General features: G+C 43.2%; 1 protein-coding gene across 1 annotated transcript; it reads left to right on the top strand.

The window, feature by feature from the left end:
• Positions 1-1,495: 1,495 nt before the first annotated feature.
• On the top strand, positions 1,496-18,482 carry LOC121198430 (sodium-coupled neutral amino acid transporter 3-like). The gene is made up of 16 exons (XM_041062573.1): positions 1,496-1,945; positions 5,587-5,726; positions 5,846-5,915; positions 6,105-6,220; positions 8,776-8,849; positions 9,043-9,135; positions 9,338-9,419; positions 13,254-13,336; positions 13,679-13,737; positions 15,008-15,124; positions 15,362-15,441; positions 15,659-15,759; positions 15,869-15,993; positions 16,649-16,793; positions 17,451-17,554; positions 17,638-18,482. Exons 2-16 carry the CDS (start codon positions 5,665-5,667, stop codon positions 17,740-17,742), a joined length of 1,416 nt encoding a protein of 471 aa, XP_040918507.1. The 5' UTR covers positions 1,496-1,945; positions 5,587-5,664; the 3' UTR covers positions 17,743-18,482.
• The last annotated feature ends 248 nt before the right edge of the window (positions 18,483-18,730 follow it).

Below are 18,730 nucleotides of genomic sequence, written 5' to 3' on the forward strand. Positions count from 1 at the left end.
CAGTACTATTGCAATACAGTACAAATCCGATGAAGCACAAATACAGCACAGTATATGCTACAGTACATGGCTGTGGCACATCTATGGGGTGAACAAAACAGAATAACACTGCCCTGTAAAATCCCTATACAGCACTGGTGCTAACAGGTTGTTAGCACCAGCCTGTTAAATACATAAAGACAAATAAAAATAGAAAAGAGCAACTGATTATTTACAGTGATTTTATTTTCCCAATGTTTGTACTACACTTTTATGACCTGGTTACACAAGAGGGCGCTATTCTCTCAAATACTGTCAGACTGTGTGGCTGTTGTGAAAGTCGTTAGTGCTGCTGGAGATATTGATCGGGGTTATCTCAGCTTGTTCTTAGAGACAGCACATTTCTAACAGAAACTATGTTCCTCAAGCCATTGTGTTTGAAAACTTGTGTTTACCCCATGGGGAGTGTCTACTGAAAGGCTCTAGAGACTTGCATTATGGGAAATGTAGGATCCAGAGTTTTTTGGACTAAAAGTCTGAATATTGTAGCCTCTGCTTCTTTGATTTTGACAGTTCTTGTTTTAATCTGTCTCTTGTGAGTCTTTCAGCTTTATGGAAATGACACACTAAATCACTGAGGTACCCCTTTAACCTATCATTCACCAGAGGAAAACTCCAGCTGCTGATTCAGTGGTAGAATAATGTTCTATTAACATCCTGTACTGAACAACTAGAGAAGTACCTCTAGCTGTGGCTCAGGTGGAAGGTCAGTAGTTCAATCCCTGACTCTTCCGGTCCTCATGTCGAAGTGTCTTTGGGCATTGATGGCTCCACTAGTGAAGAAAGACTAGAAATTATACTTCTCTGCTGTTTCCTAGTATTACTGCCTATTTAACTTTTATATTCTTCATACTTTCTTTATCCAGGGTGTTGTCCGCTGAACCAAAACTCTTCTTTTCAGCAGTGGGCTTCCAGACATCACGTAACACGAAAAGAAAGAAGAATTCTGAGTGATTTTACATGTGGAGAAATCATTCCTAATGTTCTGTACACCATAAATCACATAAAGGAGGTTTTAATATCTTGAGGAACATTGTTAGAGCAGCCAAACCTCCACACACACACACACACACACACACACACACACACACACACACACACACACACACACACACACACACACACACACACACACACACACACAGTGAGTAGAGCAAGCCTACACACACAGCTGAAACTGTGCTGCTGTGTGGAAACAGTACATCAAAATAACCGTGGGAATGTCTGTGTGCTGGACCATGTGTTGTTTCAGCCAGCTCTGTTCAGCTGCAGGCCTCAGGTCACCTCGGACACTTCTTGGAGAACACGGGTTTATATATTTACTTTCTGTGGAACGTTTCCACATTGATCTAATAGAGCTAGATTTTTCCAGTTTGCCTCGATTTGCAGAGCTGCCCACCACAAGCCGCCAGGCTCTTATGCAACCTCTGTGCTGATCACCTCTCCATATTTCCACTGTTAGCACGATTCCGAGGTCAGGAGCAGGAAGAGAGAGTTGAAACATGGAAAACAATTCAATAGGCCCAGTGTGTATGAGCAGACTTTAGAAGCCACGTGAACTCCCCACACAGCAATCCATCACCAGGGGCCTGAGAGAAAGTCACACTTAACTTGTTTTCTTTTTTTTCTCCTTTTTTTTTTGGAAAGGAAGAGGAGTGCCTATACATGTGACATCACAAGAAACGTGAAACCGTCATTTTCAGCAGACCTCCCTCTTCACTGCCCGCTCCCACATTTGCTCCCCTCTCCCCCAACCTCTCCCTGAGGCGCTCTGTGCTTCTCTGCTGGGCTCCAAAAACAGGCCAGTGTAATCACCTTCCCAGCCCAAACTACACCCTCTGATCCAGGACTTCACCACGCAAGTTCTCCCTCTGCTTCAGAGAGTCAGCTGGACCTGTTTCTGGAGGTAAGCCACTCCATTCTTCTTGGCTGAGCTGGAGCTCACTGTACTGCCACGTGGTTTGACCACTTGAGAAGGTCTGCTCAGGAAGAGTGACAGACCACGGGAGAGGAGCAGAGCAGAGCTTTGTTACAGACACCAACCGGTGCTCAGAGGCTTTGATTCTGAAAGGTTAATCAGAGCTAGGACACAGATAGTGCAGCTGTCCTCCAGATGTAATCACTTCCTGACAATCTGTTCTCTATGAGCCTTTTATTTATTTATTTTGCTATAAACTTACCTAAAGTAATTTAACTAACTACAAAAGAGCTTGAGCATGATACTTCTTGAGATTCTAATATAATTTCAAGCAATTTTCATATTTATTAACTCCATATGTTTGGTACTGGTTATTTTCTAAATGAATTACTAATGTTACGTAAAGTAATTTTAACTTTGTTAACAAAGTCAGGGGGCAGCATTAAGGGTTTTTATGCAGCAGTGAGGTGATGGCTTCTACTGTAGTGTACAAATATGGATTTTCCTCTTTGTGATATTTTATTTTCTATCATTTTTCATAAATGGCAAATGAGAGAACAAATTACTATGGGGGAACAGTTCAACGCACTCATTTACTTTTGACGTATATGTCATTGCTATAAATAAATGCAGAAAATACCAAAATAACAACAACAACAAAACAAGCAGTTTTGTTAGTGTTATGAGGTAAATATGAGCCACAGCTGATGCTTGCCATGCTGTAGGTCTCAGATAGAGGTTAATGTGCTGCTCATTAAAAAAACAGACTAAAACACAAAAAGGTGGAAGTATTACATAAGATGTAAATCTACACATTCCTTACTGGGAAAACAGGGCAGGGCCACAGCCAGGCACACATTGTACACTATATGTTCCCTCTCACCTCACTGTGTGTGTGGCAGACTCTGTATACTGTCCCAGTCGGGTGAAAACACAGTCTGTGTCTGTGTTTTCTATGCAGTGAAATTTAGGTAAAGTGTTAAAGGGTCAAATGTTCTGTGTTTCAAAACCCTTTTTTTAATCTCAAAAGATTACAAATGTGAAATTCAGACATGTTGAGGAACAAAGGGAATCATCAACTTAAAGGAATTTCCTCAGAAGAATAGTTCAGTATTTGAGGAAATACAGTGATTGACTTTCTCTTCAAGAGTGAGATGTTTAGATGGAAATAAATCTCATGTCTGTGTGTTAACTGCAGAGCAGAAGTCAGGATGTGGTTAGCCTAGCTTAGCGTAAAGACTGGAAGGAGGGGGAGACAAAGAGAAAACTAAAAAAAAAAACAGATTAAACAGATACAACATGTGAATCAGTGAGCTTTAGGGGAGTTGGTAGGAGTATTTTTGAACTGTGGACAGAGCCTGGCTGTTTTCTGACTAGCTGTTTTCCCTTGCTTCCAGTCTTTTTGCTAAGCTAGGCTAATCACATCCTGACAGCCCTGTACCTCTGAACACCTGAATGTTTCACTGTCAGAAAGAAAGCCAGGGTACTCCCTAACATCAAACTATTCCTCTAACTACCTTTCACTACCCAACATCTGTCCAGTTCAGAGAAATCATTTCACTTTCTATGTTACGAATGTTTTACACCAGCTGGTTCCCATGTTGGCCAGATTAAGTTAAACCCACACATGGACGGTGAAGACATGTATTGTGTGCTGTAAATTGTCAAGTTGAAACAACTTCCATATACTGTTTGGTCTGGTTTTTCTTGCATTAATCAAGCGGAAGCAGAGGCTGTCAGACAGAAAAGCGTCTGCCTACAGCTGTAAATGTGTCTTTTGGCCAAAAAGCATTGGCAAGAAACTCCTGAGCCTGATTGGTGCACAGGATGGGTGTGTGTACCTGCATCACAAGACGTCAGATAGCGTGCAGCCAACAGCCAACAGAAACTGTTTGGCTTTGATATACTCTCCTCTCACAGACTATTTTATTGTGTAATATTGCGTTATATTCATTAAGAAACAGAAATGTCATCTTTTAGCCATGTTCAATCAATCAGACATGGAATCCAATCAGTTATGATGGGAACACAGTTTGGAATTTAGAGCCCTGGTCAGGCTTAACAAGGGGGGGGGGGGTTAAGTATTATTTCAGTGAGGCCAGTGCTTTGTGAAAAAAATATCCTTTGAATGCACAGACAGGCAGAACCTGATCCTGATCTGAAACCCTCAAATCCACAGTTCAAGTGGGAGGTGTCCAATTTACATGGCTGACTTACAGTGACACTTTTCAATTTATAAGTTTATGTTTAAGTGGAGCTTTGATATATATATGTTATACATTATGTTTGTATACATGTTCCAACAGCTCTGCTACCACCTGAACCTGCTGCATGACCACATTATACTAAATGTATTTATTGAAATCATTAAAACTAAAATTTGTTTGAGTCCTCTCTGGGAAACATGAATATACTAAGTAATGTCCATAAAGTGCAATGAGACCATGAAGATGTCAAATGTGCATCTGAACAGGAACAGTATTTACAAATAAAGTCCATGTGACAATTACTGTACAAAATGTCAGTGTCTGAGGATCCAGCTCAGTCATGTTTGAGCAGGGAGGTCATTCTCAGCTGTTATCACACTGCCTGTCATTTGTGAGGCCTACAGGGAAAAGATATCCACAGCTCGAGCTGTTCAGAGTTGGCTCCACTCTGGCCTCTTATCTATAGAGCCACGTTGCTTTTCAGTGGGGTTTGGGAAATGTTTTGTGCCACCAGTACAAAACGTAACTTTGACATATTGCACTTTTGGCTAAGGTTTCTGCAATTGTATTATTTCTACACTGTTGCCCATAAAGTTGGAACAATTTTGTTTTCAGACACATTCCTCTTTTTATTCCTATTTATACACATCAGTGACCACATTGCTGCTTGTTTAGCTGAATATTTAAAGTCTGTTGAAAGCTATAGCTAAATAGATACCAAATTCAAAAATTGCTGTTCAGATACAGGGCTCAGACACTGGATAAAATGCAGTCAAACAAACCCAGCACACAGACATGTTCCAGTGAATTTGGCATATTTTTTTCCTCAAAATTTTTTTTAAACTAATAATTGATTATCAAAATGTTAGTAGAATCATTTTTCTGTCATTAAACCAACTGACTAATTAGCCTTGTAACGTTTTAGCCAGTTTTTAATGGTGGAAACTTTACACAATGATATCAACTGTAACCAAAAGTGAATAAAATAATGTGGTAGTGTTTGACCTGAAGTGTCTGTGGATGAATACTGCAATGCTTGTTGATCAGCTCTTCCATTGGTACTTGCAAACCAAACACAGGCACGTGGAGAGGGGTGTGTTTGTAGTGAGTGTGTGGGCGCAGATGTGTACTTTGACACTGATGACATGGGGCTGAATGTAACTGATGAACCACTTGTGTAATTCACTATCTCACTTTATCAATTTTCTCTCACTGAATGCTGTTTCATGAATCAGAAATCATGGGATAAGACATGGAGAGTTACACCTTTTCAATATGGATAGTGGAAATATATGTGTGTCTGTGTGTATATGTATATGTATACACACACACACATATATGCACATAAATACGGCCACTATAAAATGATTAAAATATGCAAACACTGATTTTTAGTTTATTGCATTCTCTTTCTTCTTTCAGATTTCACTTCTCAATATCTTTTCATTCATCTGAAATTTTCCAAGAAATAACTTTGCCCCAGCTGAACCTGTCACAAGTATGGAACTGCAAAAGCTATCAAATGGTCACCACCACGAAGCTGCTGTGGCTGTGGAGGGAGGGTAAGTTTCCTATGAGTGCCCTACTACACCGACTATCTATGAATTCATAGTAAATCAAGCATGTTCATATTTTAAAGCTGAAGAACTGTTTCTTGTTTTGTTTGGGATGGATATTGCAGAGTCCCACCAGAGAAAGAAATGTTCCTGCAGCACAAGAGCGATGGATCAAAGCGACCTCAGTTCACAGATGTGAGTATGAATGAAGCAGAAGTCATGTGTTCATTTCATATGCTAAGGGAGAACTGAACCTCAGGTTGTCTCTGTATGATATGTGAGTCCGATGCTGTGTTGCACAGCCTTGGACACTATATTTAGCTGACTTCTCATTTTGCAACATTGTGCAGCCGAACATGAAATAATGTCTAATGTCTTTTTCAGTTTGAGGGTAAAACTTCATTTGGGATGTCTGTCTTCAACCTGAGCAACGCCATCATGGGCAGCGGCATCCTGGGTTTGTCGTATGCCATGTCAAACACTGGCATTATCCTTTTCCTGTAAGTAACAGAGATATGCACACTCTTTATACAAACACTTAGAGAGTGCAACTGAATGTGGGACACAAACCCACACATACATCCCATACCTCAGTGGTTCCCTGAAAAAGACAGACAGTAGACAAACAGACGCACGAGGAGGAGACAAGGTAAATATTACACAACATTTACTGCTTATAGCACATGTACAGTAGTCATGATCCACAATGAATCAGTCATTTGTACATCCAAATCAATACCTTGTGTCAAATAGAACACAACATTATGTTTCATAACCCCCTCACTCTCTGTCCTTGTTTCCTGTCTCTCTTTAGACAAATAATCTTATAATCTTATGAAAACAAATAATCAAGGCAAATAATCTTATGAAAACACTGTGTTTACCAGCCAAAACCTGAAACATACTCACACATCACAGGCCAAAATCAGAATAAAATATTAATATTAATCCCAGTTGGGTCTTTAAGGATGTCCACTGCTTATTTTGCACTGCTTGGCAAAATCCAAATGTGGGCCTCTAACAGCTAAAACTGGCCAGGAAAGACAAACACGGTTTTGTAATGTTTCTGGGCAGGTCAGAGACTCAGATGCAGAGAAAGACTCGGGACACAAAGTAAAGTTCAAAAGGCAAAGTCTTTCACTGGAAAGCCAGGCAGCCCTACACAGGTAAAAACAGCCCAAACCAAACTAACAAATCCAGACAGGAAGTACACAAAAGTACAACAAGCAGAAAACAAAGCTAAGTCACCTACTAACAGAGATTAACACCAGGAAAAAGCTGCAAAGGAATGATCAGACAGGGGAACAAGGAAACCAGGAGAGTACATATATGTGGCTGGCTGGTGATAGTAATCACAGTAACAATAACCATTGCACTGATCATGGTCATACAAACACCATCAGGAAACAGAGAGTGGTCTTCTGTGTTCAAGTCTGATGTGTTATTGACCAGTGAATGAAGACTAATGATGGACCCCATTTCCAAAAGCATCTTGAGGCAAAAGTATGTAAACTTTGAGAGAAGAAATACTGCCTTCTTCCTGTTACAGGTTTAAGTAGAATTTGTAAAACACCCTCGGCTCAGTTCAGTGCACTCAGGGCTTTTCCAGCTACAGTCTTACTTGGTTTTAAATCCACTAGCTCATGGTGGCTAATGTTTGCTTATGTTAATGTAACTTCAGAAAAATATTTCTGTGTAACTGACATTACTGAGTCGATACAGTGCTACTGTTACACTTCATTTAACCATTTACCCCATATTGTCACTTGTGGCCACAGGGGCCTCTATTCAGTTACATAAGCTGACATAACAGCTAAGATGACTTCCCATTGTAAGTCTGTTACAGTCTAAGACTGTCTTAGCCCACAGATGCTTTTCAGAAACAGGAATTCAACATGGTTGAGCAGCACTTTCTGACTTAATGAGCTAACTCCATTAAGAGCTAATACGTGGAATACATTCATTTCCCCTCAAGAGAATCCTAGTCATAACTTTTAGTGACATTCCAGTACTACGACAGTGAGATTGACTGTCCAAGAGCCAAGAGCGATCTAATGTAGACTCAAGCCATGTATAATAACCAGAGGTGACTGTATGGTTGACAGAATCCCACTGAATCCACAGAGTTTTACCCAAACTGGGTCATCAGCCATCACATCCCTCAAAGGTTAAAGCAGTGATTTAGTTGATAACAATAAATTAAAATAAAGTAACAGCAGCAACCACGAAGCATTTAATCAATGAATGGGGCATATGATAATACTAAACCTTTGATAGGACATTAGTTCACAATATGACTGAGCACAAACTTAGCTAAGCCTTGGGACCACATGATATTACAACATACAATATTACAGTGTAATGAGGATATCTTGGTGGGGGGCATCCCTGGATCCATAAAGTCCACATTGTGATCCTCATTGTCCACTTATTGACGAGTGTCTTCTGCTGGCAATCCATTAAAATAACTGGAGAAGGTGACTGGTTGATCCCAATTCCTACACTGTAAATTGACACCTGGCACCACCAACTGTCACTTTCTGCCACCTGTTAGACAAATCAAACAGACATCTTCCAAAGCTACTGTCTTTTTTAGCACAAATGTCCCCCTTCATGTTCCTTACTGAGCTGCAGAAATGAAAAGGAGGAATGATTACTTCAAGACAGACTTTGAAAAATTGTGAACCCTTCCTTTAAGTGAGCATGGCAGGCATGTCCAACTATTTCTAAAACACACCACAGATGTCCTCCAGACATTGAAATAGCACCATGTTGACCCTTACAGCTTCTTTAGTCAAATTACACTTTAAATGAAGCAGCCTTAAACTGGCGGTTGCAGCAGTTGTGTCACGTTGGCTGGACTACTGTAAGGCCTTTTTTTACTCAGCTCCCTTAGAGCCACATCTCTCCAGTGGTAGTGACACTGTAATGGCTGATTGTAGCGTTTAGGATTCATTCCCAAGGCTTCAAAGCTGTGAAGTACAATACTGACACAAATCAATGCATAAGAAGTGACAGTAATGACATTACACACCATACCTGTTGTATGTTACAGGATCCTGTTGACATGCATTGCTTGTCTGTCCTGTTACTCCATCCATCTGCTGCTACGCAGTGCAGGAGTTGTGGGTAAGATTTTATTTCATTTAGAAAATATGGTCAGAAACCTGAGATTTGTCTCATAGTTCAAACTTTTCACAAGGCCTGTGTCTTTGTCTTTTTACTTCCCTTCCTTTGTATATAAGGCCAGCTCAGGTAGTAATGCTGTTAAAGTGTCTGTCCACAGTCTGTTAACACGGCTCTTTGTTATTGGTCTTTTCAGGCATTCGTGCCTATGAGCAGCTGGGCCTCAGAGCTTTTGGTCATCCAGGGAAGATTCTAGCAGCTGTCATCATAACGTTACATAACATTGGAGGTGAGAAACTGGTATAGAGGTGTGCTATTTGAAATGTTTATGTCAAATGAATAGATGGAGAAGGTGATGGTACGTTTAGCCACAGGAACCAAATGCACCAGAATGTCACTGTTTTGAGGGAACGTGTAAATACACGTGTTTATCAGTGTGTACACTGATAAAAGCTCTTCCCTCAGACTGTCTCTGTCTTTCTCTCCTACAGCCATGTCCAGCTACCTATTCATAGTGAAATATGAGTTACCACTGGTCATCCAAGCTTTTCTTGGCCAGACATCTAACTCTGAGTGAGTACCACTAACGGCTATGAAATCTACAAAATGTATTATCACTTTGATAAGTGTCAGACAGAGGTCCAAAATAAAAGAAGAAAAAACAAAAACCATCAATGTATCAGTCTGTCTCAGTACTTCCTCACCATGACTGTTCTTGTTTATTATTGTAACTATTACGACCAAGGTCCTCCAACCTTAACCCGGTACTTATTTGAACCCAAACCATGATCTTTCCCTGAACCTAACCACATTGCTTTAGTGCCTAAACCTAACCGAACCATGACCATTCCATAAGCTTACCCGCATGTTTATATTGCAACCATGACAACAAAGGTGTACGCCAGCTGCCATAGGAGACACTCCCATAGGTCACCTCAGTGGGTATGTACAAATGATCTATAGGTTAGTGCTGGAGCAACAACCTATATGGTCGTTTGTCCGTACCTTTGTTTTGTTGTTTGTCCGGCTCCAACCAGAACGACCTAGATGGCCATTCTGGTTGGCGCACTTGTTGGTGTCACGACTATGGGGAACAAGGACTAGGACCCAAACGCAAGAACCCTCAAGACAGGCAAAAAGGTGGAACTAAAAGTCTTTTAATAAACCAAAATTCACTGGAAGAGTCCAGGGCAAGGGAACAAAACTCAGACAACCAAAACTCATCCACTTGGGAGAAAAAACACCAAGGAACAAAACTAAACAAAAATACAAAAGTCCTTACTTGAAACAAAAGAAACCGAGGTAAGTCCATGAGGGGGAAAACGCAAGACACAGGAACATGAACAAACACAGGGGCATGGCGCAGACTCAGGCATGGAGACGGACATGGGCATGGAACACAGACTTGGGCATGGAACACAGACTTGGGCATGGAACACAAACGAACCGACAAGAACACAGGGAAAAGACGAGACTTAAATACACAAGGCAATGGGCAACAGGTGAAACCAATTAGGGCGGGGCAGACAATCACAAAAGGAGGGAAACAAGACAAAGACAGGAAGTAGAACAAGACAAGATACACAAGGGCAGTGATTTCAAAATAAAACAGGAACTATAAACAAAACTTAAACTAAACAAGAGTTCAGAAGTCCAAAAGAGTTCAGAGAACAACCCCCTTAGGGGCTAGTCATGACAGTACCCCCCCCTAAAGGGCCGGATACCAGACGGCCCATAGTCAGACCCGTTGTATTACACAGGGTGGGCGGAGGGGGTCTGGAGGAGGGAGTCAGGGGCCAGCAATCAGAGAGCTGGTGAGAGAGGCAAGAGACCTCAGGTGGACGGCCTAGGTGCCAAACCCAGGCAGGGCAGGAAACTTCAGGCGGATGACCTGGAGGTTGAGCCAGGGCAGGACAGGAGACCTCAGGTGGACGACCTGAAGGTTGAACTGGAGCAGATGAGGTGACCTCAGGGGGCCAACCCAGAGGCCAGACAGACTGGTGAAGACGCTGGGGAGGCCGACCACCAGGCTGGACAGACAGGTGATGGCGCCCGGGAGAATGACCAGACAGGTGAAGAAGCTCAGATAGCCAACATGCAGGACGACGGCGGCAAAGGCGAGCCACCACTGGAGGTGAGGCTGGAGGGCGACGGGGGTGAAGACGAGTCCCCTCCGGAGATGAGGAGGCAGCTGGCTGGGGAACAGGTGTCGGCCGGATCGCCAACAGGAGTTGTGAAGCAGGTGTTGGCCGGACCACCGACTGGAGTAGGGGAGCAGGTGTCGGCCGTGCCGCCGAATGGACACGTGGAGCAGGTGTCGGCCGGACCGCCGGCTGGAGTCGAGGAGCAGGTGTCGGCCGGACCGCTCACTGCAGACGTGAGGCAGATGTCGACCGGGCCGCCGACAGGAAGCGTGGAGTAGGTGTCGGCTGGGCGCGTGGAGCAGGTGTCGAGGAGCAGAAGTCGGCCAGGCCGCTGACAGCACCGCTGACTGGAGGCGAGGGACAGGAGTCAGCCGGACTGCCCACTGGAGGCGAGGAGCTGATGTCGGACGGACCGCCGACAGCACCGCTGACTGGAGGCGAGGGACAGGAGTGGGCCGGACTGCCCACTGGAGGCGAGGAGCTGATGTCGCGCGGACCGCCGACTGGAGACGTGAAGCAAGTGTCAGTCGGGCCGCTGATGTCAGCCAGACCGCTGGCAGGAGACGTGAAGCAGGTGTCAGCCAGACTGCCAACTAGAGACGTGGGGCAAATGTCGGCCGGACCGCTGACGGGAGACATGAAGCAGGGGTCAGCCAGGCCGCCGACTGGAGACAAGGAACAGGAGTCGACCGGACCGCTGACTGGAGGCGAGGAGCTGATGTCAGCCGGGCCGCCGAGCGGAGACATGAAGCAGGTGTCAGCCAGGCCGCCGACTGGAGACGTGGGGCAAGCGTCGGCCGGACTGCTGACGGGAGACGTGAAGCAAGTGTCAGCCGGGCTGCTGACTGGAGACATGGCCACGATCCCCGATGCAGGGACAGGGGAGACGGGCTGGAGGCTAGTAGGCCAGAGGCTAGCTGACTGGGAGGCTGGCTGAGAGTTTACATTACCCCCAAGACACTTGAAAAGTTCCTTAGCAAAACCCTGGGTGTCGACCAGAGCTGGATCTGATAGGGACACCCCCATCGGTTCAGCTAGCTCTGGAAACAACTCCACCAACCAGAGTTTTTCTAAAACCAGCTGTCGGAGCAATTTCCAGGCCAAATTCCTCGCCCAGTTGCTTGTGGGCGGCCGCTGGAACTCAAGCACAAAATCCAGATGACGGGAGACATTTGAAAGCTCTCCACTGATCTCTTTCATTTCTGCAAGGTCTTGCGACATGGATAAGAGCTTGATCTTCAAATCAGCAACACAAATGGGGTTTGCTGGGTCCATACTGGTCGGTTCGTTCTGTCACGACTATGGGGAACAAGGACTAGGACCCAAACGCAAGAACCCTCAAGACAGGCAAAAAGGTGGAACTAAAAGTCTTTTAATAAACCAAAATTCACTGGAAGAGTCCAGGGCAAGGGAACAAAACTCAGACAACCAAAACTCATCCACTTGGGAGAAAAAACACCAAGGAACAAAACTAAACAAAAATACAAAAGTCCTTACTTGAAACAAAAGAAACCGAGGTAAGTCCATGAGGGGGAAAACGCAAGACACAGGAACATGAACAAACACAGGGGCATGGCGCAGACTCAGGCATGGAGACGGACATGGGCATGGAACACAGACTTGGGCATGGAACACAAACGAACCGACAAGAACACAGGGAAAAGACGAGACTTAAATACACAAGGCAATGGGCAACAGGTGAAACCAATTAGGGCGGGGCAGACAATCACAAAAGGAGGGAAACAAGACAAAGACAGGAAGTAGAACAAGACAAGATACACAAGGGCAGTGATTTCAAAATAAAACAGGAACTATAAACAAAACTTAAACTAAACAAGAGTTCAGAAGTCCAAAAGAGTTCAGAGAACAACCCCCTTAGGGGCTAGTCATGACAGTTGGTGCTTGGACAACAATGGAGCTTGGCACATAGTGACTTTCTTTTGTGCTGCCATGTTTACTATGTTCCCACTCTACAAAAAAAAGTATTGCTTAGATCTTTTAGTTTTTTCAAAGTAAATGGACACAGGCAAGTTTGTGACCACTGACAGACATCACAGCCATTTGTCTTTGTGTATGTGCAGGAAAAATGCTAATTCATCACATGTATACATTTGACTTCCTGTCTGTGGAACAAATTGAAAATGTTTTAGAAAGGAGCAGAGGTCTCTTTTGTTCCTTTGACTTCACTTTTGGTTGTATGGTTTTACACTGTTTGTGAGTTTGCTTCACCGTATGTGTGTGATGTCTTGTGCTCTGCACCCAGCTCCTGGTTCATGAATGGAAACTACCTCATCATCATTGTCACAGTCTGCATCATCTTCCCTCTGGCTATGATGAAACACCTGGGTATGCTCCTTCTGTTTAACTTCATCATAGTCAACAACTTGATGGCTTTAAGTAATGCTTTTAACAGTTTTCGTACAAGGAGGCAATGAATTACTTCCTTCCCTTAGAAAGAACTCAGCCCCCGTGTTTCCTTATTGTGTGGTGGAAACTGTATCTGACACAGACTTCACAAAGTCACGGAGGAGAGAAAAGACTGGTTCTACTCTCCAATATAATTCAAAAAGCCAAAGTAAATGCACATAAAAAATGCTGTAAAACACTAACACTTGGACTGTAGTAACACTGCCTACATGGGGTTTTTATTTTGATGTGTGTCTGTGGGTTGTTTCTTGCGTTCTGCAGGGTATCTTGGTTACACCAGTGGATTCTCTCTCTCCTGCATGGTCTTCTTCCTCTCTGCGGTGAGTCTGTGGGTCATCACACATAATGTTATGGCTACTGTCACAGCACAGTTAGTGCTGGAGCAACGATTGTTGTTAACTCTGAGGAAACAAATTACCATTAAGTTATAGTCGCTACTACCAGGCAACAAGATACACTGAGTGTCAACCCTGTCTCCGAGAACTTTTCTGTATTAATCCAGACCGGGATCTTTTACTTGACCTTAACCAAGAGCCTAAACATGTGAGAGTCTAAATGTAACTATAAAAAGTGTAATAATGCTATAGTCACAGCAACAAAACAAAAATCTTATCTAATTTCCAGGAGACAGGGTAGCACTATTCATACTATGGGCAAAAAGCAACACTGGATGGTTCCATAATCAAAAGTATTAAAACTGTCCTTTTAAACCTAGTAAAAAGTTGACATGCACAAAGAATTATCAACAACTCTGAAGTTCCCCTCAGCTCTGCTAAAGTTTTAGCCCTTTTCAGCTCGTTGTTTTGGTTTCACAACAACAACCTGACTATTTATGGTTCAGTCTCAGTGTTCCCATCAACCTTGTTTCCAGCAGCAGACAGCTGTTAATAAAAAGCTTTAAATAAAATCACTGCTCACTGTCCAAACAGCAGACAGATGCAGTCAGAGAGCAGCTGGAGAACATATTGGAGCATTTAGCTGCTAAAGAGCCAGATATGTACCTCAGGAGTTGGTGGAGACCAAAAACAGAGCTAAAAGAGAGGGGATATTGGGAATTTATTAGGTTGACACATACATGACTCCTGTTTGCTTACACATTTACCAACACAATGTCACTGTCATGCAGATATATGGACAAGCATGCTGGCAGGTAGACAGGGACTCAAAGACAACAGGTTACCAGACACAGGTTAGGAGGTCAACATCTTTGAGATGCACGCTTCCCTCGAGCTATTTACTTTTTGGAAATAGCTGGGCGAGTGCCCATTGGACAGTTCAAGTGAAAACTAGTATAGTCTCTGTGTCACTTTCAGCTTATTCTTCTCAGTATCTCCAGGCTGAATCCCCCTGACTGACAGGGATGAGTTACCCTCACCAGCTGCTGTAGTGTACTGTTTGACCCTTTTGGAAAGGTATGCAAAAACCCAATATATATGGAGACAAGGCAGAGAAGAGTTAAAATACCAAACAAACAACATATGTTGTTTGTTTGGTTCCAAAAATCACCAAAAGGTATGTTATTTAGTTACCAAAGGCAGAAAAGGCAGAAGTTGTTATGCCTCCTCAGACTCACTCTCTCTGTCACATCAGGTTATTTACAAGAGATTCAACATTGCCTGCCCTCTGGAGGTGTTTGGAAACTACTCTGTGAACGCAGCCGTCCCTGAAGACACATGCACCGCCAAACTCTTCACCATCAACCAAGAGGTCAGAGATGAACTCCCTGAATTTCAAGCACAAACACAAAAAATAACCATTTGCATTTGAACAGTGCATTTCTAATGAGATCTGTTTAGAGGAGTGCAGCGTGCTCTGAACACGTGCACGGTCTGAAACTATTTGTGGATGCATCAAATTACACAGAGCACATGGCCACGTGTGTTCAGAGTTCGTATACTTCCTGGAAAACAACCAAGTTAAGTCCCTCTGTCACTTGATTTGCAGACGGCGTATACCATCCCCATCCTGGCATTTGCTTTTGTATGTCACCCTGAAGTGCTTCCCATCTACACTGAACTGAGCAAGTAAGATTCACACATCACAGCACATATACAAGACATGAAAACACACTCTTGATTCATTTAAAGCACTTAGTTTCATATTTGGGAACTGTAGCACTACAAGGGGGTGTATGTTTAAATATAACTTTCCCTGAAATTAAACCATAGCAATAGCCATGCATCTCTCTCATGCCCTCATGTGCCATATTGCTAAAACATCTGCCCTCTTGTTTCCCTAAAGCCCAACCAAGAGAAGAATGCAGAATATTGGCAACGTTTCCATCCTGGGCATGTTCGTCATGTACTTCTTCACTGCCATATTTGGTTACCTGACCTTCTACGGTGAGAGCAGAATCCCTTTAACTCAGCTGCAACACGCAGCTCAGTTCAATGACAATGAGAAGTCACAGATGCTATAATTGTGTCTGTGTGTGTTTGTGTGCGTGTACAGGGAACACTGAAGCAGAGCTCCTCCATACCTACAGTAAGGTGGACCTAATGGACACTCTCATCCTGTGTGTCCGCCTGGCTGTCCTGGTGGCTGTCACTCTGACTGTACCTGTGGTCCTGTTTCCTGTGAGAACCTGTCTTGCCTTCACTCACACACACACACATCCATCCGACACAGGTTACTCTGTGGCAGTGACATACTTGTGTGTCGTGTATTAAATGAAATACAGAAGTGGGCAGGGTTCAAATCATGTTCAAATAAAGAGTCTTGCAGAGACATGTAAAGGCCTGTCTCTGAGGAAGACCAAGTGAAAACACTGAGGAGGAGGTGGAGGTACCTGTGGTACAGTAATTCACATAGAAAATTCACTATAATGTGCATTTCCACAGCAAAAATACATCAGTACAACAACAGAGATGTATCTACTGCCATCTACTTCCTGTAGAGGTTTCACATTAAAAGCTTAAGAGGAAAGGGAATGAGTATGGAAGGTTTTTGAAATGAAACATCTGTGCAGGAAGGTTCAACAAACACTATTGTCACTTACAATTAATTTACATGTCCATTTGGTAAATTTCTCCAATAAAAACAAAAAACAAAAACAGAAAAAAACTCAATTATGACTTATTATATCATAACTACAAGATCTGGATCATTTTCTAATACAAAAGGTGTTGTTTCTGACACAGCTGCTCTATATTATAAAGTTGTTTGATTCATTGACTTGATGTGACACCTGAGCGGCATCATGTGCCTCCTGTGTGTGTGTGTCTCCTTCAGATCCGTCGTGCCCTCCTGCAGCTGCTGTTCCCAGGGAAACCCTTCCACTGGCTCCGTCACATTGCCATCGCCGCTTGTCTGCTGTTCGCTGTCAACCTGCTGGTCATTTTTGTTCCCAACATTCGAGACATCTTTGGCATCACTGGTGGGATATTAGACTTACGAGCAAATAAAAAAGGGATATTTGTAAAAAAAAACAACTGTATAATAAACTCCAATATGACACTGATTAAGTGCACTGAACAAATCCCTGAATACATGTCCCAAAAAAAAAAGTCAGCGCTCGAATCTCTGATGTCTGAAGACCACAAACTGAGCCAGAAGAATTAAAGGACTTATGTCAGCAAGACCTTCAGTAGGCTCAGCTGCTGTGATGGTATCATTATAGGACTGACTTCAGTTCTCAGGCCTTTGTCTGGCTTCTGATCTGGAAACATTCTGAACTGTCCAGAAGGTCCAAACCCCCAGTAAACCTGAGCTCTGCTCCAACTCTCAGTACATTTAAACTTTTATGTTTGTCACTGCATTTTTCATATTATTTAATATTACTTTATAAGTTTTCACATAGACTTCTGTTTCTTTTATATCTCATTTTTATGTCTGATTTAAAGCTCCTCAGTTGCCTTTAGCAAGTGCAGCAGTCCAAAGTTAAAAAAGTTAAACTAAGCCCACATAACAAACACAGCAAACAGACTCAGTGATGTCAGTTGCTTTATTGTCAAAGCACTGTAAACACACAGCAAAGTGCAGCACACTGTGTTTTAAAATGTAATGATTTTTGTGCCTCGTCTGTGTGTCCCAGGAGCAACTACTGCTCCCAGTCTGATCTTCATCCTTCCTGGACTGTTCTACATCCGCATCATCCCCACCGACCAGGAACCCATGACCTCCAGACCAAAGATCCAGGTGGGTTCACTGAGAGGGGGGACACTCAAACAAAAGCAGGACCTGCTGATTCTGTATTGACGCGTCTCCTTTGGGTTTTTCAGGCTGCGTGTTTCACAGCACTGGGTTTCATATTCATGACCATGAGCCTGACATTCATCGGGCTGGACTGGACGAGCGGAGAAAAGCGAAGTCTTGGCGGCCATTAAAGTGCACCTCCCAATCCCTACAGCAACAGCAGCCCACTGCTGCGCCCCTCCTCCAGTCCTTTGGATAGGAACCAAGACTCAACCCACTGCTGGAAGGATCAGGGCTTTGGTGGGACTGTTTTCATTAATCACATGGACAGTCTGTTCCTCCAGAGTGTTGAGAGGAGCCCGGTTTTGTCCTGTCACCCACCCAGGTTGATATAAACCACCAGGATCCATCACAGGTGGAGTTCCTCTGTTCTACATGAAGAGCTGATGTAGACGTGTAGACCATGGAAATCCCTCAACCACGAAAAGTTTTGTTCCTCAGCAGGAGATAAATGTGGTGTATAGTAACTGTCATATTGAAAGCAAATTGGGGCAAATGTCTAAAATAAGAAATGAAAAAACGTGTTTAATTATCAGTTTGATGGAGAAAAATGATTTGGTGCTGCTGACGGTGCTTGTTCAAAATGCTGCTGAAAAATAGATCCCAATTATTTCTGCTCATCAGGAAGCTGTACAGTATGAGGCAACCAATTGAATGCATTCACATAATTGGCTTCAATTGATGTGCTGTGTGTTGTAATTCTGCAGAGGAGTGTTTGGCAAACTGGAAAAAAAAAAAAAGATGTGGTTCAATCAGCCAAAGTGACATTAAGTTTATACAACTGTGAACCAATGAATTTGGTATAATTGATTTGTGAATTTATTCTGCACAGCATGTGTGGATATTGTTTAATAAAGATTCACAAAAGATGAATCCTGTCTGTTTTGATTTGTGGGTGTAAGCCATTTATATCTGCACTAAATAAACACACACTGTGTTTCGGAGTCTCTCTGTTCTCAAAAACTGCTCAGTGCTGCTTCAAGAAAGAAGAAGAAATCACTTCATTAAAGGAACAGCATTATTAGAGGGCACAACCCAACCCAACCCAATCCAGTCCAGACCAGCACTGTCACCTCACAGCAAGAAGGTTCTGGGTTTGAATCCACTTTCTGTGTGGAG

The sequence above is a fragment of the Toxotes jaculatrix genome, chromosome 2 (assembly GCF_017976425.1).
Source record: "Toxotes jaculatrix isolate fToxJac2 chromosome 2, fToxJac2.pri, whole genome shotgun sequence".
NCBI classification, from domain to species: domain Eukaryota; kingdom Metazoa; phylum Chordata; class Actinopteri; family Toxotidae; genus Toxotes; species Toxotes jaculatrix.